Consider the following 22,665-nt stretch of genomic DNA (forward strand, 5'->3'; position numbering starts at 1 on the left):
CAACCTACGTTTAAAATAGTTCAAAATTATGTATAATTACTTCCCAATATAAGAGTTTGGGGTTTTATTTTAAATTTTTCTTATTTATATAATTCCCAAATATATCCAAATGGAATAGATCTCTCTCATCTAACTGGTTTTTAAAGGGGGTTATAGCTCTTTATTCAAAGCATAAGGTTGGATTCTAAGCATCAATCACATTTTTAGTGGGATTCAACATGATAAAGATCATTTTGACATGTATCATTTGCTGATATAAAAAAATTACAATGAAGCCTTTTTACTTGACCATACTTTACACCACCAAAGAAATTTCATTGTTACCCTTGCTTTCAAAGTCAGCCCCATATCCAAACAAACATTTGCTCAGAGGAATTGAGTGTGTGTTTTGTACACATAAATGAAGAGTATTATTCTAGAAATACTTATAGTATAATGGAAGCTCATTAACTGTTCATAGACTATACATGAAAATGATAAGGAAAATAGTATACATCTCAATATTCACAAGAATTTCAGAAATCTCTTGACAAGTAATCCCAGAGTGTAGATTACTCTCCCAAATTAGCTGATGACAGGCCAGTTTGGAATTTCACTTTCCAGAAATAATAAACTGTGAGGCATATACAGAGCAGCCCGAAAATCCTTCTTTTCTTTTCTGACTTAATACTGAAGACAGCCAGTGTCAAGTGACTTGGAACCTGAATGCCTCTGTGAATTCTTTGAAGAAGAGAATTGAATTGCTTCTTAACCTACTCTTTGCCTACTGCTTTAAAACAGGCATTTCTTACACTGACATCTGGAGTACCAGAGGAAAGACTAGAAGCTCCTCAAAATGGGGTGTGTGTGTGTGTGTGTGTGTGTGTGTGTGTGTGTGTGTGTGTAGGAAAGACATTAAGTTACTAAGTTGAGTAGTACTGGAGAGCAAGGATGGTGAAGCAACCCTGGGAGCCGCGAAATACTATTTTAACTCAAACTTTATGCAGATCTGAACAACATTTTTGGTCAGAAGCCAAATCGAGTGTCACTCAGTTGTTGGGTCAAGTAACACATGCATCAGCCCTTGGTGTCATATTTCTCTACTTATGCTAAAAGGAACTACTGAAAATACCCCAGTACATGAAAAAACTGAGCAAGAGGTAGATTCTCTGAGTCAAGTGTGAAATTACCTAAACCAATTCAATCAGAAGAACATGTCAATTAACATGTTCTACCCTGTTATTCATCAGAACGAGGAATGTTCAAAATTGGGAGCGGCCAGCAGATTTCTTTTTACAGGCCATCCCTGATCAGATAGTCCTGTCTGCCTGGAGTCCTGTGGTGAGACAGCTGTCTGAGGCCACTTCTAGGCTGGCAGGAAATAGCTAGCAAAATCTCTATGGGTTGGGTAGAAGGTTATATATACTGCTATGCCTGCCACACAGCTGCATTGCTTAAGCGAGTCCAGCCCTTTCATTTCAGATCCAAGGGAACCGAGACACAAAGAGCCTCAAGTTACTTTCTTCATTTGCACTTATTTTAAATTAACCAAATCAGAACTCTTTACCTTTGGTTATAAGTTATGAAACTACAATTAATTTATTGTGTTAGAAAATAATCCTGCTCAATCCAATTTAACAATTTACCTAATATGTGCCCATGGCTCATATTTCCTTGAGAGTGGGAATACAGGCAAATATAGATCAGACACAATCCCCATCATCAAGACACTGTCAGCTTAGTAGAACTGACACATATTGAACCATAATTTAATAAATGTTATATCTTGCAATTTGAACAAGGTAACACTGATGTGGAGATGCAGAAACGATTAATATTTTGTGGGATTTCAGGGAGGAGTTTATTGAAGAAGTGGCATTTGATCTGAACCTTGAAGGATGAGTTAGAATTTTGCTAAATGGGGGAGAATGATACATTTAAAAAAGTATAGAGAATAATTGTGGTTTAGGGACATAGAACATGTGTGCATACATGTGCATGCGCAGAAGTTGGAAAGAGGAAGGAACTGACTAAGGATTATTTCCTTTCTTTCACTCCCTTTCCACTACAATAAAATGCAGCTAAATAGAAAATAGTTGGAAAATGGAAGCATCACATGTTGTCAGGAGCCAGACTGCCTGGGTTCAAATCCCAGCTCTGCTATTCCTAGCTGTGTGACCTGGGACAAGTTACTTAAGCTCACCATGTCTTGGTTTCTTCATCTGGAAAATGATGTTGAAAATAGTTCTGCCTCGGGTGGTTGTTGTGAGGGCTGAATTTACTAATCTGTTCAGAAAGCACTTAGAATCTTGCCTGGCTCCTAATGAATGCTCTGTGTCAGTGATTGCTATTAGTGTTATGTTATTCGTGCACGTAAAGCGGGGTGTCTGAAAGAAAAACAAGTACAATCCACCTCCTCTTTTGGGCAGAAATTGGCTTGAACAGGAGAGTCTGGTTTGGCACCAGAGCCACTGGCTATTGAGACCAGGAGGGTGTGGTGAAGAAGAATCAAAGTGCCATTTGTAGACTTGGGAGACAGTGTCTCAGGAAGGACCCCGCCTTGTAACTCCAGCCTTTGAGGACTAACTAGGGATGGGAAAAAGGGAATCTTTTCAGCTTTTATTTGTCGGAAGTTTTCTTTCTTGATTAATACTTTAAGTTCTTCCAAGCCAAGAGCCATACTTGCTTATACTTGCTTACGACAGAATAAAACACTTAAATATAATGAGCTTTCAATACAATGACATTCTTTTTTTAACAAAATACAAGACTGTTAGTAGGAGGAATGTTTTGCTGTCATCCTACTGAGAGAGCTAACAATAAAAACCCTCAACTGAACCCCGCCCCGTCATGTCAACAATTGCCAAGTTTTTCCTTGTTTTAGATCTTTTAAGTACGTATAATATGCACACAAAAATGTGCATATTATATACAAATGTAGAGCTTTGATGAATTTCTGTAGATTGCACACACCTGTGTAACCAGCACCCAAATGAAAAACCTAAACAGTATCAGCACCCAAGATGCCTCCTTCATGTCCTCTCTCCCCCACGACCCCCACTCTCCCCAGGGGGACATCACTTTCCTGACTTCCAGCAGCAGCATGAATTAGTCTTTTCTGGTTTTGTACTGTATATAAAGCAATCATTGTACTGTGTACTCTTTTGCGTCTGGCTCTCTCACTCAACATTATGTATGCAAGAGTCAACCACATTTCTATGAATGGTCAGCTTCTTAAATGTAGTTTTTATGGTGGAGAAGAGGAAAGCAAGTACATCAAGAAGTTTTATTGTATTTATAGTGATTTTATTTAATCTACCATAGATTTGGATTTATTGAACAGACACTGCTGCTGACCTCAACGCCGTGTCTACAGGTGTTTCTTCAAGAACAAGAATTGTGTGTGTCTGTGAGTGTGTGTGTGTGTGTGTGTGTGTGTAATCATGCAGCTATTTACACTTCAACTTACTTTGCCTTGTTTCCATTTTCTCATAGGTATAAAAACCAGGTGCCAATAAATGTCCATGCAAACCCTGGAAAGTATATTATTGAAAGTCGATATGGAATGCACACGCTGGAGATTAACACGTAAGAGGACATCAGGGTCCATGTGTGTTGCTGGACAATTGCTCAGGGAGGCACCTCTCTGCTCTAGTTAACAGCTACTCTCCTCCCTTGTTCCCAATAAAGGCTGAATAACACAATGGGTGGTGTCCACATGCCTTGCTTCTCTCAGTGCAAACCTAACAGTGATAAGCATGACTCATTATTACCAGACCACGTTACCTCCCAAAGTGAACTTACGTTTGAATTTAGTCAAAGATGATGAGAAAAAATTAATTCGTATCTTTTTATTTATCCTGTTATATACTGGAGAGTTTTTCTTAGACATTAGTAAGAAAATATGTTATGTACATAGACATTTATATTCAGTTATCCTTTCAGAGTTCCAAATCAACATCATCATCATACTCTTTTGCCTTTAATCAGTAAAGGCCACGGAGGTTGGGGTGGGTGGCATTGAAAATAAGCGGACTAGGAGAAATTGTTCTTTCTTTCAGCTCACTAGGAACTGTGGGAAATGATGCAGCCCTCCCCCCCCCCCCCCACACACACACACCCATCAACCTGTAGATGGAGGCAGCACGGACATTGGGATGTTTTTAAAGCAAAAGCCAAAGCAAAATTTGAAAGTAGAACCCATATCAAAATTTCCAAGTCCTCAAGGGTTTATCGTGTCTCCTAGAATGGTTTTGAAATCTAAGCCTAGTTATGTGGATACGAAAGTTAAACAACCTCTCACCATTTTCAGTTCACATAAAACCATGACATGCTGAGATGTCAAAGTAAAATTTACGTCATTCTGATCTCAAGAGATTTATAGCCTTCTCCTGAGATCACAACAGTTGACACAAGTGATGCTGGGCTTCAAAAAGAACCCTGGGGCCCTGGGACATTCGCCAAGCTCTGACCCTGACCTCAAGTCACATCAATCCTGCCAGTCAGTGGTTCTACTGAGGCAGCAGTGAGCCATGTGGTTGCTTGATAATTAAATAATTATGAGAAAGACAACTGTATTGACCTTCCTGGTGTTCTATTGATGTCTGTAAAATTTCAACAAGGAATATGTTTATATGAATGAAACTCAACTGAGAGGGACATGAATAACATAGACACTTGTCATGGTAAGACACAAACAACCTGCTTTGAAATCTTAGCCTGTTCATCTCTCTGTGAGAAAATTGTCTCCCTAACTCCATTATTAAAGACATCCCAATTTCTGCATTATAACTCAGAGGCACTTCCAAATAGCAGTTCTTGTGTCATGCTGTGGGACAAAACTCCCAGTGTGGCCTGAACCTTAGAAGAATTAAGGGACAAATAACTTATTTGTACTTTGAGGCTAGAACACAGAACCACATGTTTACCGACCTGGATGTGCTTTGTGGCTCTAGGAGACCGTGGAAGTCTACAAGGAGAGGCATTGCCTTTTCCTCTTGTTGTCCTGTCACCGCCCCACTGAAACTCCCCCTGAGGGAGGCCAGCAGGGAGACTGTGCCCCCAGTGGATCATAATGTTGTCCACTCTCTAATTTATGTACTTAGCATTTTGTCGACTTTGTTTTTGGACATTATACATGAACCCAGGCTAGGATCACAGTGGACTGTATGTCTTCTCCCATTCTGTGCCACTGGCCTGAAACTGCCATAAATCTCTTGGACTATATAAGATCCCGCAGGGAGCCAGATCAGAGAGAGTAGCTTCATCATGAGCCACTTAGAACCACATGTTAGCCACTGATTTGCAGTGTGCCAAGGCAGCAAAGAGATCCTTGAAGGAACCGCCAGTAATTACAAGGAGTGTCACTGTGATGGCCACTCATTTCTATACATTCTTTCAGATGTGACTTTGAAGACACTGCTCAGTACCGGGCTTCGGCAATGAATGTTAAAGGAGAGCTTTCAGCATATGCCTCGGTTGTGGTAAAGAGTAGGTTTGCTGGACTTGTTTTATTCAAAATGTATTATTTTTAAATTTGTTCACTTTGCTAAAAAGCAAATAAGTCAAGAAGTAGTTCAAATGAATTTCTGCTTTCTTTTCTAGGATATAAGGGAGAGTTTGATGAGACTCGCTTCCATGCCGGGGCTTCCACCATGCCCCTCAGCTGTAAGTTTAAAAATATACAATGTATTTGCTAAGTGTCATCTCCATTTAAAATACAGCACAATAAGATATTCTATAATACTGAAGTAAATGTATAGTATATATTATAATATATACTAGTATGTATATAATAGCTGCCTATGGTTTGTTTCATTTTTTTAGATTCTTGGGTTACTGTTCTCTTTCTGAATATAGTTGCTTTGTTTTGGTTTTTTAAAAGCCCAGATATGTGATGGGCTAAAAATGACAAATGCTTTTAAGTCTTTCTTTGTTAAACTAAGAAAGATCATTACACAAACCTGAGCAGAGTGACTTAATCACACACACACACACATACACACACACGCACACACGCACACACATGCAAGTCTGGGCTGTACCAGAGCAGTGTTACTCATCCTTAAATATACTGGTCAGTACCACCTCCTTGAGAAATCTATGTCTGATCCCCACTGCCACCCCCATCTCCATTCAATCAGGTTGGGTGTCCCTGGTGAGGCCATGACACCTCCATAAGAACATCTATTACACTGGACACTGTTAACTATTACATGTTTTTCTGTCCTACTGGCCCATGAGCCACTTGAAGGCAAGCCTGGGCCTTTTATCTCTAAGCCCTCTTGCCTGACACAGAGTAGCTATTCAATAACGAATGAATAAGTACATTAATTTATGAAGTGCAATTTAAATGGAAGTCTAAATGTGGTTAAATAGCAAGATATTAAAAATTCCAATCAGTGGTAATTTGTGAATTTGTAAACTTCAATTATTTCATTTAAATCAGAACTTCTTTTCATGGGAAGCAATAAAAAAAAGTAAAATCCTTATGGTTATTCAAATAATTAGATGCTTGCAACGGTCAGAGTGAAAAAAGGTAGCCAAGCCCTAACTTCTTGTTTTCCAAACATTAAAAAATAAGTGATAGTTTTGAAAATGGTTGATGAAAATATTTTCTCATGGGTCAGTTTATCACCTAACTGGTTATTTTGATGTTTGCAGATGACCTACTAAATCACCTTCATGGAATAGCTCCTAATTTTAATATTCCAAGTTACAACCGTTGGTATCAATCCCATGTGCAAGAGGGAATGATGAGTGGGAGTGAGGGAGGAACACATCCCAAATCATGATTTTTTCCTATCATTTGATTTATATTGAGACAGAATAGTTGGAAATTCTGAAGCTATGACTTACTTCCAATGTCCCCAAGGCTGGCCTATTGATCATTCCACAATTTTCTGACTGTATCCTGCTCATTCTCACAGCATATCATCATCCATGTCTCTCCTATTTCCCTCTTCTCCGTCAAGTCAAGGTCTGAAAGCCCAGCTCAGCCTTACTTTGCTACCTTCAATTGCACTCAGTCAGAGCCTCCCCTGACTGGCCCTTGAATTGAATACAATTGTTGCTAACATAGAAAACAGGATCCATTCAGCTAATATTTATCAAGCATCTGCTGTGTGCTAGGTACTAGTTTAGGTGCTTGGAATTTGCTGGTAAATATTATAGATAAAGCTTCCTGCCCTGGGTTCTGTTCTAATAGTTAATATGTATTGATCATTGTCCCAAACACTGTACTAAGACTTTTTAAATATGCACTGACTCATTTAATGCTCTCTCAAAGGTTATGAAATAGGTACCTTTTTATCTGTGCTATGCTGATGGAGAAGTAGGTCAGAGAGATTAAATCATGGAACAAAGCCGCACATGGTGGTAGAGACTTGTAACCTAGTCTTTCTAATTCTAAACCATATTCTAAACCAAGGGTCAGCAAACATTATTTTTGTAAAGGACTAGGTTGTAAATACTTTAGGCTTTGTGGGCCACACCGTCTCTGTCACAACTATTCAACTCTGCCATTGTAACACAAAAGCAGCCATAGACAGGAGGTAAATGAATGAGCATGGCTGTGTTCCAATAAAATCTTGTTTATAAACATTGAATTTGAATTTCCTATCACTTTTCACATGTCACAAAATGTTATTATTCTTCTGATTTTTTTCAACCATTAAACAAATTAAAAACCATTCTTAATGGTACAAAACAAGAGGTAGTCTAGATTTACCTCACAGATTTGCCAACCCCTAAATCTCAGGCCTACTGTAACCCTTATCTCTACTCCCTAAGGCAGCTTTGGAACCAGCCCAGCTTCCCAATGAGCAAGGTCTGATCAAGTCGTTTTGCTTTTTTATTTCAGTGGGACATCATCATGTAAAAGTGGGGCAGATGAGGCATGCTTCAAAGAGTTATATCCCTGGCAGCACTCAAATGCAAAGCAATACCATGTATTGGTTGGAAGCACAAGTTCTAGAAACAGCCCACCGGTGTAAATCCTGGCTGTGAGGGGTGAATGTGGGCAGTTATTTAGCCTCCCTATGCTGCTGTTTCCTCATCTATAAAATAGAGATAATCATGGTACTTATTATGAGGCTTAATTCAATTAATAGATATTAAACACTTGGAACAATACTTGGCACAGTTGACTCAATAAACGTTAGCTTGCCATTTCAAATTAATACTAAGAGGTGTTAGGAAGAGAGATGAAACATGAAAGGGCTTTAAGTTTTAGAGTTGGGTGGTATGGGTTTGAATTTCAATTTCACCCATGATACCTTTGAAACTTTGACATTAGTTGTATATTTGTGAATGTCTATATCTCCATCTGAAAGAGAAGAAAAACTAATATCTGTACCATGGGGATTTTGCAACGATTAGATGATATGTCAAATATAGCATGCCTGGCACATAAAAACCCATCAATAGATAGTTAATATTTTCCCAAGCCCTTTTCTTTGAGAAAAGAGAAAATAAAACCTGGGAGAGTTTATGATGCAGGCATTTACTCAATCTATAAATAAGACATTTCTAAGAAAAATATTTTTAAACTTACAATATTTTAAACTTTTCAGTTTTCTCCCATTGACATGTCATATATTTTTTACTCAGATCATTAAAGAAACTAAAACAAATTCCTGAAAAACTCTATTTTTATGAGTAGTTGACATGGCTATTCGTTCCAAGAGTACAAGCAAAAGAGTTTAAATGAACTCAGAATCTAAAATTAAAAAGTGCATACGTATATTGCAGCTATTTACATCTAAGCTAAACATGGCATTAATTTACATTTTATGTAAAGCATTAACTCTGTCCTCCAAATTCTGTTAATTATAAATAAGCTTTTCTGACCAATGAAGCAAGAATTTTTATAAAAAGAATATCCATTTCACATAATGATATATGTGAATGTGCTACATACTTCTTTCATAAGACTTAATTTTTGCCCAGACAAATCATTTGATCGGTCTTTGTTGTGACTGCTCTCTGCCTGTTTTCATTGAAATGCTGTGTCTCTTTGATGAGAAAAAATAAATTACTGATGTTTGTTTTTGTTCTACCCAGTTGCCGTGACCCCTTATGGTTATGCATCCAAGTTTGAGATTCACTTTGATGAGAAGTTTGATGTGTCATTTGGGAGAGAGGGCGAGACGCTAAGTCTAGGCTGCCGTGTAGTTATCACTCCTGAAATTAAACATTTCCAACCAGAGATCCAGTGGTACAGAAATGGTGAGCCTGTATAATGAATTCTCACTTCGGTTCTTATTCTCAGAAGGTCACAGACTGGGCTTGGTACCAGAGCATGAATGCCCATAAGCTGAAGATCTGTTCATCAGAGCTGGCAGAATCTGGACGTTAGAGGGCATAACCTACACGTACGGGATGTTAAAAAAGTTTTTACACATATATCAAAATAGCAGAATTTGCATAATGTATTTGTGGAGATGATTATTTCTTATCATCAAGTAATATGTGGAAAGGATTACAAAAAAATGTATTTTTGTTTTTGTAAGTTGGGTAAATAATCATTTTGTAAGTTAATTTTATTTGGTAAAATAAAGTGAAGTCCAGTGACACTATGGGATATGCCCATTGGCCCCTGGGCAGGGTGGGCAGTGGGCAGCGTGTTCACCAAGCAGTTTGCCTGAACTTCAGTTGTGCATTCTGGGGTCCTGAGGCAATGGCTGAGACCAGGACCTGGGCCCATACTGAAGCCAGCATGGCAGCAGTGGCAACAGCAGCAGCACTGATGGTGAATATGGTCCTAGAGAAGAGGAGGGAACCCCATGGGGGTGGCATGAGAACCCACAGTGGGAAACCAGCTTCCCTGTCCATCCCCAGAAATCATCTTTGTGGGAGCTGCACAAATATTAACCTCCTGGTTTGAGCACTGTGACAGGAACTGCTGCCAATCAGGCAGTACATCTTGTCAATAAAATATTACAAAATAAAAGCTTGTATATAGTCCTTGCAATAAAGCACATAAGGTAGTTGTTAGAATTCTTCAGAGCTGTGGTTATGAAAAATGCCACATTGCAAAGCAACTATCTTTGGGCTTAGAAATAGAAATTAAGTTTAAAGATTGTCTCATTCAATGAAAAAGAACACTTTTTTTTATGAGACTGTAGATGAAGCAATTATTAACAAGGAAGATAATTTTAAAATTACTTTTCCCTCTTAATTGAAGAGATAGTGATAGAATGCATAAACAGGTGTTTGAATTATATACAAATCATGAAATCATTTTCAGTTTCTTATATGACGTCCACAAGTTACAGGACATGTAAGAGAAAACATTAAGATGTAATTATGTAAATTTACATTTAAAACTATATTCAGACTTACATGAGACTAATTTGTATGAAGAGTTTAATCTTTTTAGAAAAATCGTTCCTCAAGAATCATCAGCTCTATAGTACTACGATTTATATTTTGAAATAGTTTATCAGAAAGTTAACCCAATGTTAACTTTATAATACCATAACTATGCAATACTATATACTATAAAATATGTAATACTATAGCAATATAACACTCTTAACAGCTGCAGTAATAGTTCTATTAGCAGAAAGATACTTTAAATAAAAAAAAATATATCAAAACTCATTTGTGATCCTGTATTCGCAGAGTGACTGATGTTGCTTTCAATTATATCCATTTAAAATGAAGTTGCTAAAAGTATAAATTTGGTGATTCAATAACTGAATTTACAGAAAAGCAAGCCAGAAATATTTCTTATCAATCAAGATATCACATTAATAATTATTTTAATAAAATTATGGCATGAATATAACTTTTTGCAATTTGTATTATCCTTATTACATTTTATAAATAATAAACAATTTTTAGAGGAAAAAACCTTATACTTTAGTACCTTTAACGGCAGTTTTTTTCTCTGCTTTTTTGAAGAAGGGGCCTTGCGATTTCATTTTGCACATGATGTATCTGGTACTAGTCCCCTCACTTCTGAACTAGTATTTTTACCAATATAAACATGACAAAGCCTGAGAGACTTCCTCTAGTAGGCAAATAGCTTGCAATACAGAAGAAGAGGAATAGAAAGGTTTTAAAAAAGTTGTGGGTGGGAAGGAAAGGAAAAAAGAGAGAGGAATGGAGGGGAGAGAGAAAGAAGGGAGTAAAAGAAAAAAATCTGTTAATTTGCTGACTTTCCCCCCCCAGGAGCACCTGTTTCTTCATCAAAATGGGTGCAAACACATTGGAGTGGAGATCGGGCAACACTGGTATTTTCTCATCTCAACAAAGAAGATGAAGGCCTCTACACAATCCGTGTACGAATGGGGGAATATTATGAACAATATAGTGCTTATGTCTTTGTTCGAGGTAAGACCTAGCAAAAATCAGAACACCCAAGAATATTTACAACACCAAGGCCAAATCAATCTGAAAGGAAACAAGAGGCATAGATACTGGGGACAGTTAGCAGTCTATACCACACCAGTAGTGAACAATAACAAATGATCACTGAATTCTGCCGCTGGCCGCTGATAAAGATACATGAATATCTATTCCAACTGAAATATGTGTTAGATTTTCTTCTACACAGAAACATTATGGGGAAAGTCAGATATCACCAGGGGAAGACAGAAGCTAGCCTTCTGAATAAACTGCAGTGAAAACAGACATACTAGAATTTATCAGCAAATTTGTTTAGCCTAACCACCTGGCTAAACCTGGCTAAATGAGGACTAAATAAGCAGTTTTTGCCTCTGCTCTCAGTTGTCTTAACTGAATCAGAGAGTATCTCTGGTGACTCAAAAAAAAAAAAAAAAAAAAAAAAAAAGTTATGCTTGGGTGATTCCTTTGTGGACATCTTCTGGAAAATGTGACATAGTCTAGGGTTTTCTCAACAACATTTCTCAGTGCCCACATCTAGAATTGTGACTTTCTGCCGGGTTTAGGCCAGACTTCACATAACTGACAATAGACAGGGGGAGGGGATTGAAATTTGAAATTTATACTTAGGCCAGTTTACAAATCCACAAAATAATCAAATGGAAAGATTCTAAAATTTGTCAGATGTTGACGTGAGAGAAAGGAAAAGATAAATTAGAAAGACAAATTTCAGCAATTACGTTGTAAATATAACACCTTTTAGAAAAAGATTTCCCTCATAAGTTTATTTTAAATGATATATTTTAGATTCTTTTTTTAAAAAAGTCTTTATTGAGGTGCAACTTACATACCATAAGATTCAACCATGTTAAGTGGACAGTGCTTTTTAGAATATTTATAGAGTTGTCCAACCATCATCCACAATCCATTTCTATAACATTTCCATCACGCTAAAGAGATTTCTTGTGCCCATTTCTCACTCAACCCCTGCTTAGCCCCTAGGTAACGGGCTAGATAGATATTTTCTATCTCTATAGATTGGTGTTTTCTGGACATTTCTGGATATGATATGTGATCTTTTACATCTGTCTTCTTTCCTTGGGCATATGTTTTGACGTTCATTATGATAATAGTTTGTTCCTTTTTATTGCTGACTAGTGTTGCTCTGTACGGATATGCCTCATTTTGTTTATCCATTCACCAGCTGATAGTTGGATTGTTTCCACTCTTTGACTATTATGAATAATGCTGCTATGAACATTGGCATCCATGTTGGTAAACATGAGCCTACATTTTCATCTCTCTTGGGGAGATAGATACCTACCAATAAGTGGAATTGCTGGGTCACATGTTAAATTTATATTTAACTCTTTAAGAAACTGCTGACATTTTATGTATTTTTTAAAACTTTGTATCCATTGAGCTACATATGGCCATTTCAATGCATTTTTTAGAGGTCTGGTATTTTTGTAGCTTAGAAAATAGCTTCTGAACCAGAATGATCAGTATATAAAGCGCCATATGTCTGCACAAACACAGAGCTGCATATATTTGGCCAGGATTTTACTATATAGATAATGTGTTCTTTGTGAAAAAATAGATAATATAAATAAGAAAAAAAGAAAAAGAAAAGCCATCCATAAGTCTGCCATCCAGAGCTATCCAATGTTATCATTTTATTACAATTCTTCTAGATTTTTATATATTCTTTCCTTACCACCCCCCGCCCCCACTCAAAGAGAGAAGGAGAGGGAAAGAGATGATAAAGTGATAAAGGATGGGTTAGAAATGTCATGAAAAAAATTACAAATGGCAAACAAATATATGAAAAAATTTTCACTAGTAATCAAAGTAATGTGAATTGAAATGATATATTTTCATTTCACATATTGAAAAGATTTAAAAGAGTTTAAAAATTCACTGGGATGAAGGAATGGAGGGACCAGCACTCCTATACATTGTGGTGAGTGCAAATCTGTTCAACTTTTTTCAGGGTGTTTTGCCACTACATATGGACAGTACACATTTCCAACAATTCTAGTTCTAGGAACTTGAGTGGACAAAGTTGAAAAAAAGTTTGTATTGGGAAAAACTGGAAGAAATCTACATATCCACCAATGGGAGCTATAAAATAAAGTGTCATAAATGCTCCATATAAACAATGGAATACCACACAGCAATGAAAACAAATGATATATACCTATATTTATTGATATGAAAATATATCAAGAAAAACCAGTTTACATGAAATTATATAGTCCCATTCCACTTTTATTTTAAAAATAACCACTTTTGAGTTATAAATATAGAAAACAATCTAGAAGAAATATAGGCAAGTGTTAGTAATCTCTGAGTTATGGAATTAAAGGAGATTTTCACGTATATTTTTTGATTATATAGTTTACGAGCATGCACTACTTTTATAACAGAGATAAACAATAGAATTACTTACATTTTGAAAAAAGTTGTTAATAGCCTGTGTCAGAGGTCAAGATGTAAAGAGTATCAGGCTAATCTTTGACCTAATTAATCAAACCTACAAAAAGTTTGGCTATTTTGGAGGGTTGGAAGAAGGAAGGACAGAGCCTAAGGAAAGAATTGAAGTTGACTGAATGGTGCTGTGGGCCAGACAGTCCATAGCAGCTGCTGGGAGCCAAGAGCACAAATGTGAAGTAACATAACACAGTATTTGGATTTGGCTTCAAGCAGCTGTTAAACAGAACCTGTTTTTTTTTGAAAGATTGTCAAGCCCACCCCACAAATGGCATATTATAAGCAGTTTTATAAAATGCCTAGTGTCTGCCAGGCTATTACATACAATGGATGTTCAGTGAACTGAATGCCACTCTATCAACACAGGAGCTGCTGGTTGTTGCGTTATGGGCCTTTAGCAAAAGGACATGGCTAGAGGTTGCCAGCTGTCCCTCCCGAAGCTGAGTGGCTTTCCAGCAGTCCCTGAGGCCTGTTAACTTCAACATCTCTATGTCCATTCCAGCTTTGCTCTACCTTCACCATCAGTTGGCCCTCACCCCCATCCAGTGTTCTCAAAGCCTGGAAGAAAAGACATTTCTCCCCACCAAAATGCTCACTCCCTGTTGTGTGGCATACAGGCATTCTGCATTAGGTTTTAGGCACCAATTAATTATGTTCTCCTGTAGCACTTAATGTTGGAGACATTTACCTAGAGACACTTTCCTGCAGGTTCATGGGGCAAGAAACAGGATGTTCAAAACCAAAGTGACTTGAGCTCTTCACAGAGAACCTAATGTGAACCTATTAAATTCAGAAGTAGACATATATTTCTGCCGTGTTACCAAATGTTTTAGTAGGTCATAAGAGTTACACAAGTATAGCTGATAGCAAAAGAAAGTTTTTATTCAGACAAAAAGATTGTTTTCCCTTGGGTAAGTGGCTCCTACAAGCATCAGCCTGCTTTCCTACTAACTCCAGTTATGAAAGAGTTGACCAGATGTCTGGAGGAATTGACAAATGCGGACTCCCTCTGTCAGGGATTCTACTTCCTGTCTTAATTGTTCTTACTTAAAAGATTACTAACTGATTATTTTCATTCTCCTTCCTTTCCTCCTAAAATCCTCCCCATTGACCAATTTAGCTATATGCCTGAGGACACATGGCTGAGGGCACCTCACTGTCAGAGGATCCCATTTCGTAACAGTCCTCTGTTTCTTGTATAATCCTGTTTCTTGTATAAGCCTGGACTTTTACTAAACTCAGATAAACTAAGCTCAGATATGGGTATTGCATCAGAGTTCCTTTTGCAACTATCTTTAGTTTGGGCACAAACATTTGACTAAAATGAATGTTTTCCTTTTTCTTCCAAAATGGTCGTGCCACGCATAGGGATGGGCAAAGTTTCATGGTTCTTATTTTCTTGTGGGTGCATCCAGAAGGTGACAGAAAGAGCTGTTTGTTCCCCTTTGGAGCCACTCATAGTTTCTGAGTAACATTACACAATAATTATCTTAAGAACAGACTTTCTGGCACAACTTACGTTAGACTTTTCTGATAGCTAACCCTGACATCTACGTATTTATTTTCTTTTAGAACATTTTGAGCAGGCAAGGGCCATGAGGCATAGGTCACGGGTCCTTTTCAGAGCCCTTTCTAACATCATGTTTTTCATACTGATGATGAAAAGCACACACTGTTATGTTGGTAAGCAAATTACAAGACTGCGGCTTGCACTGCTGGGGCCAAAGATGTAGCCATTGTAGTGGTGTGGTAAGAAATGTGTGCACCAAGCCCCCAGCCTGCTGGACGGACAGAGCACAGCTGAGAGAGCTAATGGGATCCTTCTGTATCTTCACAGATGCTGATGCAGAGATTGAAGGAGCCCCAGCCTCTCCCTTGGATGTGGTGTGCTTGGATGCCAACAAAGATTATATCATCATTTCTTGGAAACAGCCAGCTGCGGATGGAGGGAGTCCTATTCTGGGATATTTTATTGATAAGTTAGTACTTAGTCTAATTTTAGTTAGAACTATTTGGTCATAGTGGTACATGCCTGATTTCTCCCACCATTTCTAGGTGAAATATTTTCTCTTCTGGTCTCTTCTCTCCCCTTCTCTGTGTTTTTGTCTCTGTGCCTATAGATAGATAGATAGATAGATAGATAGATAGATAGATAGATAGATAGATAGATAGATAGATAGATAGATATAGATATACCGAAATTCCAACGATAATCTTTGAATTTGACTACCAGCACAAGTCACTAATTTGGCAAGAATACTATGAATTTGTAGACCTAAGAGAGATCACTTTGGAAATGAAAAAGCTGGTATTCAATATATTTAATGTCCGTATTCCTAGTATGTCAGTAATTTAAGAATATTAAGTAACAAATAATACTTTAAGAATACTAACAAAATCTTATTTACATAGCAGGAAGTGGTTTCAAGTTAGACCAAGAAATAAATATCAATAGTATTAAATTATGTTCTATCTAGAAGTTCTTACTGTTTACATTTTCCAAACTTAGAGACTCTGATATTTATGGTAATTGGCTCTTACACATTAATTATCCAGTGAGCTTAGACCACATAGACAATAATTTTATATTATCAACCTAAATACACTATTGTTTGACTTAGTTTCTATTCAAGTAGTTGCTCCAATTCTCTTTCCATTTTTGAGCAATAAAATCTAATTGTAGAAACCACTAGGGACACATGACCAGTGCTGCTGTGGTACAGTAGGGTTGTATTAAGGTGTAGTAAACCTAATATTTATGGTAAATATATGTCTATTGAACTCAATGCCACCCACATCATAAGTTATATGCTGTTTAATTGTAAACTAAGTGCTTCTATATTAGTTCATCTTTTAGTAATGATGAACTGTGAAGTTTTAGATAGATTCTTTTTCATGTTTTCACCCTTATTGTCTTTGGCAAATTTCTAAAGAGATTTGTAAACTTTGATCAGTGAAGGACCAAGGACAATCAGTACATTTTGTTTTTCTCTTGCCTTAGTCATAATAAAAATAACCATATTATGACTAATATTTATCAAGCATTTGTCATGTGCATGGCACTGTTCTAAACTCTACACATATATTAACTACTAACCATAACCATCCTTTGAAACGTAGGTGCTATTATTACAAGTAGGAAATGAGTAGCTGACCCAAGGCCGCATGCTAATGAGGAAATACTGTCACACAGTGTAATTCTAACAGAACTAGAATTTTAAGAGCAGCCTGGCTGTAAGTTTGTGTTCTTTCTGCTCTACGATGCTGCACACGTCTCCAGAGGAGCTGCTCTCTACCTTTTTTTCTGCCCACGTGAGGATTAGGCAGCATGTTCTAGGATCATTGGGTCACCACAACAGTATCTGCACGGAGAGAGAGACAGGGACAGTTTGAGGAACTGTCCTAGCCCTCTCAGCTCCCTCCCACGCCCCATTCATAACAGCTCCATAATTTCTACAAAGGAAGAATTAGGGGAAAGTGGATGGAAAGGCAGGGGTTGAAGCCATATTTCATAGCACTTTACATAAGGTTGAGGAAAATATTTACCTCTTGAATGGAAGGGTGATGATGAGGAAGTGAAGATAAACCCCTGACCCCAACTACCTTTTCACTACCATCGGCAACACCCTCCCCCCTGAGAATCATTTGGGAATTATACATTTGGAACACAGAGCTGTGTTGGGGAAGTGATATAAACTAAAACTGCTGTGCTCTGCTCATAAAAATGAGTTACCTGATCCTAGTGCTGTATACTTCAATCACAGGTTGAGCCCCGAAAGCCCTGGTGATCAGGCTAAGTGCAGTGTATGAACTGTTATCTTTGTCTCCCAGGCATCGAATGCTGTAAAAGCCCCCAGTTAGAAATATGAGGTTCCAAGCACTTAAACTCCCCCTGCCAGGCCTGGGAATTCCCCTGCAGCTCATAGATCTCATCTAGTAAGAAACAAAAATATCATAGTGCCCTCGTTGCCCTCCTAACCCACACAGCATGTAGTGAATTCTTTCCAAATTACAACAGAAATAAGTATATTTTAAGGTGTTAACTTTCTCAACAATAGTTCCATTTTTAAAATAAAATGCCTAAGGAAGTCACTAACAGTGGAATTCAAGACATCAGCCACGGAAATGTTTGAGGGTCCTCCCCCCTTAGTCTAGCCATTGTAAAGATTGTACATACCTGCTTGCTTCTTTTCCCCCCAAACTCCTCTGCTTAGCCCCCCAGGCCCTTCAGCTGCCTGCTTTTAGTGAGGTCAAATTACACATATGTGTTCAGGAAGGGTATGAAGCTTCCTTCTTCTTGTTAAAGAAAACATATTACCATTGAGTGGAACTGAGTACCTGCAATTAAATAACTACAGGACTACACTTGATCTGGATATTTATAGAAAGATCTGAAGCAATGGGGTGGGTTTGCAGCTTTGGAATTATTAATTTAGCCATACTTCTTTTAATATTCTGTGGACCACTCTCTTTCCCTTAGATGTGAGGTGGGCACAGATAGCTGGTCTCAATGCAATGACACACCTGTGAAGTTTGCTCGTTTCCCAGTCACTGGATTGATAGAAGGTCGTTCTTATATATTCCGAGTTCGAGCTGTGAATAAAACTGGAATAGGTCTACCATCGCGTGTTTCTGAGCCTGTGGCTGCCCTGGATCCAGCTGAAAAAGCTAGACTTAAAAGTAAGCATTTTTCATTTTTCAGGATCGGCTTGAAGGTTTTTTATATAACTGCAACAGATCTCATTGCAAGGTTATTTCTCCCCCTTCCACTAGAGGGAGAAGAGACTAAGAAATCCTTTATTGATCAGAAAATCTTAGGGAGAAAATGTGAAAAACCAAAAAGTATTTGTTTTTTTGATTCATTTACTCACTAAGGGCTTTACTTTATTTTATGTTTATTTGATTCAAACAGCTTTGCCTTGTTAAACTGAGTTCCAGGCATTGTGTTTGAAATGAAATATGAAAACCAAGGAACTGGAGAGCATTTTTATTCATTTTATTAGCACACTCCAAATATACTTTTCTTTCTGGTTCAATTCTTAAAACTGTAAGATAAATTTCTTAAGCTTGAATTTTTCCTTTACAGCATTAATATCTCAATACAGTAAGTTTCTTTATATCAAAGGAAAAACACATTTACAATGTTGTATCTGACCTATTCTTGAGTTTCTGTATTAAACAGTCAAAAATAATCTTTTCATATATTTAGCCTCCAAGTGTCAATGTCAAAACCATGGTACATGAATTATGCTGTGCACTTGTTTCATGGGAACCCATATGGCATCTTCAATAGTAGGCACCATAAAATGACATTGTAAAGGAAATTGCCGGAAATTAACATTTCACGCTGCACCGGGTTTCTCAACCTTGGCCCTGCTGATGTTTTAGGCCAGATAATTCTTTGTTGTGGGAGGCTATCCTGTGCATGGTAGAATGTTTAGCAATATCCCTGGTCTCAGCTCACTAGATGCCAATAACACCCCTTGCCCCCTTGTGACAATCAAAATTGTCTCCAGACATTACCAAATGTTCCTGGGGGACAAAATCACTCTAGTTGAGGACTACTGGTCTACGCCATATTTGCAGTGTTACCTTTACCTTAAGCACATGTAGTGGCATCATAAAACTCTAAGTAAAATAATGATACCTTTTCTCTGGAGACTTTTTCTAATCAGTGTACTTGATTGTTCTCCACTTTTCACTTACCATTTGACTTCCCTCTCTCCTAATTCCGTCTCATACTTTCACTTACTCCTCTGTTATAAATTCCAATGAAAATAAGATTTGTTTAAATTGAAAATAAGTTATCTTGTTTATCACCTTCCTGTTTTTGCACAAAGTCCCTTGATTATAAAGCAGGAGTTGAATCATTCTCTTTGTGATGTCTGTGGTGTCACAGAAATGAATTTTCTGTTTAACTTTATACTGCCCGTCTCATCTCATCCATTTTCCTTACTCAGGATCTAAACTAATTTCCTTTGTAAATAACAGTCGTCGGATATAATGGGAAAAAATTGCTTTGTTGAGCTTTACTGCTGGGTCAGCCCTCCTCTCCTCTTTCATCTTCATTATGACAGATAAATAAACTACTGGGCTTACAATTGTTCCTGAAAGGTTGCTCCCAAATACATGTTCTCTCTTAAGAAGGAACACGAGAGCCTGCATGTTTCAGGAGATCCATATTGAACAGTAAATATGAACACAGGTTATTTACCTCACTTGTGTAAGTACAATTCTAGAAATGTCGACTCAGTTCAGGCAGGTTCTAGGCACTAGCAGATTGTGAATTCTTTGAGGCCACAATACTATATACATGGTCAGTAAGATTCATTAGCAAAATACATAAGTAAACTAGTAACAAACCCATTTGTGACTAATCTGGCCAGTTTATCAGTGCAGTTGAAACTGCATTTGTGAATGTTTGTGATTTTTATATTTATTTCTGTTCAGGTCGCCCTTCAGCACCCTGGACTGGGCAGATCATTGTCACTGAAGAGGAACCTACAGGTAAAATCTATGTTTTCCCCAGATACTATTGCCAATGTTTTACTGTGAGGTTTAGCTTTTGTTGTGAATGGTACAGTGTATATTTTAAAGGTGTTTTGGGAAGAACATTTTGAAATATTTGGAGATCAAAAATTAACTTACTGTCAGAGAATCACTTTTTTTAAAAAGCTTTATTGAGGTATAATTGACGCACAGTAATTTGCATGTCCGTAAAATGTACAATTTGATCAATTTTATAGGTATGTTCACCTGTGAAACCATCACCATGATCAAAATAATAAGCATATCCATCACCACTAAAATTTCTTCATGTCCCTTTGTAATACCTCTCTCCTATCCATTTCCCCATCTCCGGGACATCACTGATCTACTTTCTGTCACTATAGTTTGCATTGTCCACTATTTTAGATAAATAGAATCATATTCATTTTTGTATGGTTTCCTTCACTCTGCATAATTATTTTGAGATCTATCCATGTTGATGCATGTTTCGGTTCATTTCAATTTATCCATTCACATTTGAAAGTTTCTATAAAAATCCTTGTTAAGTGTTTGTGTGGACATATGCTTTCATTTCTCTTGGAAAAATACCTACACGTTAAACGGATAGGTCATATGGTAGGTTTATGTTTAATTAAAAAAAAAACAACTTCCAAATGTTTTCCGAAATGGTTGTACCATTTTACATTCCCATCAGTAGTAGTCTATGCGAGTTCCCATTGCTCCACACTGTCACCAGTAGTTGGCATGGCCAGTCTTTTTAATTTTAGCTAGTCTACTGGTGCATACTGGTGTTTTGTATTATAGTGGTATTTCATAGTGCGTGCATAGTGGTTTTACTTTGCACTTCCCTAATAGCGTTGAGCATCTTTTAATGTACTTATTTGCCATTTTTTGCGTCATATTTGTCAAATCTAAGTTCACTCAGATATTTTTCCTCTTTTTTTTCTAGAAATGTTTATGCATTAGCTTTTACATTTCAATCTATGATCCATTTCAAATTAAATTTTTCTATATTGTGTGAAGTAAGGGTCTAAATTATTTTTTATTTTGCATATAACTATCCAATTATTTCAGCAATATTTATTGAAAATATTATCCTTTCCCATTGAATTAATTGCCTTGGCACCATTGTCAAAATCAATCAATTGCATATTTGTGGATCTATTTCTGCAATCTATATTGGTCAATTTTATTTTCTCTACACCATTACCACACTGTCTTGATTAATGCAGTTTTTATAAGTGTCATTTTTTTCTTTCTTTAAGCTTCATAGTTTTGAAATCAGGTAGTATAAATCCTCTAATCTTTCCCTCCCCAAATTTGTTTTGATAAGTCTAAGTCTTTGCATTTTCATGAAAAATTTAAAACCAGCTTATCAATTTTTACAAAAAAAACTGCTGGGATTTCAATTGAGTCTTTATGTCCTTAATGATTTTCTATTTACTTGTTTTATCAATTATTGATAAAATAGTAATGAAATCTCCAACTAAATAGTGTACTTATCAGTTTCTTTTTGTAGTTCTACTAGGTTTTGCTTCATGCATTCTGATGCTCTGTTATTATATGCATAAACATTTTTATTATGATAGTCTCTTATGAATTGAACACTTTATTATTATAAAGTGACTCCCTTTGTCCATGGTAATGTTTATTTTTTTTGCTTGGAAATCTACTTTGTCTGATACTAATATAACCATTCTAGATTTATTTTGATTAATGTTAGCATGGCATATGATTTCTATTCTTTTACTTTTAACCTGTGTCTTCATATTTAAATCATGTTTCTCGTAGGCAGCATACGGTTGGCTCTTGCTTTTTTATGCAATCTGGTAAACCTTTGCTTTTAATTGGGGTGTTTGAACCATTTACATTTCATGCAATTATTGATATCATTGGATTTGAAATCTATCATCTTGCTATTTGTTTTCTATCCCATCTGTTTGTTTCCTTTTTCCTCTTTTTCTACTTTCTTTCAGATTGAGTATTTTTTATTCCATTTTATCTGTGCTATCTTATTAGCTATAATTCTTTGTTTTGTTTTATAGTAGTTGAAAATTCATAATATACATCTTATCACAACCAATCTTCACATAATACTATACTACTTCACATGAAGTGTAAGAACTTACACTATTATTCTGTTTCCCCTCTGAGCCATGGTGCTGTTATTGTCATAGATTTTATTTGTGTCTATATTTTACACTGCACAATGCAATGTTATTATTTTGGTTCAAACAGTTATTTATCTTTCAGAAATAAGTTTTCTGAAATAAGTTTTCAATATTCACTCACATTTACACCATTTCTATTACTCTTCATTTCTTTGTGTAT

The 22,665-nt window shown here is 36.8% G+C and overlaps 1 protein-coding gene across 2 annotated transcripts in view; it reads left to right on the forward strand.

Annotated features, from left to right (window-relative positions):
• The window catches only part of MYOM1 (myomesin 1), a 126,302-nt gene that overhangs the window by 32,938 nt on the left and 70,699 nt on the right, over positions 1 to 22,665 (forward strand). For both annotated transcript variants that reach the window (XM_033087602.1, XM_033087603.1), the window contains exons 6-13: positions 3,475 to 3,567; positions 5,381 to 5,469; positions 5,584 to 5,646; positions 9,043 to 9,207; positions 11,158 to 11,319; positions 15,662 to 15,803; positions 18,305 to 18,504; positions 20,275 to 20,331. In XM_033087602.1, the coding sequence (XP_032943493.1) occupies positions 3,475 to 3,567; positions 5,381 to 5,469; positions 5,584 to 5,646; positions 9,043 to 9,207; positions 11,158 to 11,319; positions 15,662 to 15,803; positions 18,305 to 18,504; positions 20,275 to 20,331 (971 nt within the window). The remainder of the gene's footprint in view (positions 1 to 3,474; positions 3,568 to 5,380; positions 5,470 to 5,583; positions 5,647 to 9,042; positions 9,208 to 11,157; positions 11,320 to 15,661; positions 15,804 to 18,304; positions 18,505 to 20,274; positions 20,332 to 22,665) is intronic.

The sequence above is a fragment of the Rhinolophus ferrumequinum genome, chromosome 19 (assembly GCF_004115265.2).
Source record: "Rhinolophus ferrumequinum isolate MPI-CBG mRhiFer1 chromosome 19, mRhiFer1_v1.p, whole genome shotgun sequence".
Lineage (NCBI taxonomy): Eukaryota > Metazoa > Chordata > Mammalia > Chiroptera > Rhinolophidae > Rhinolophus > Rhinolophus ferrumequinum.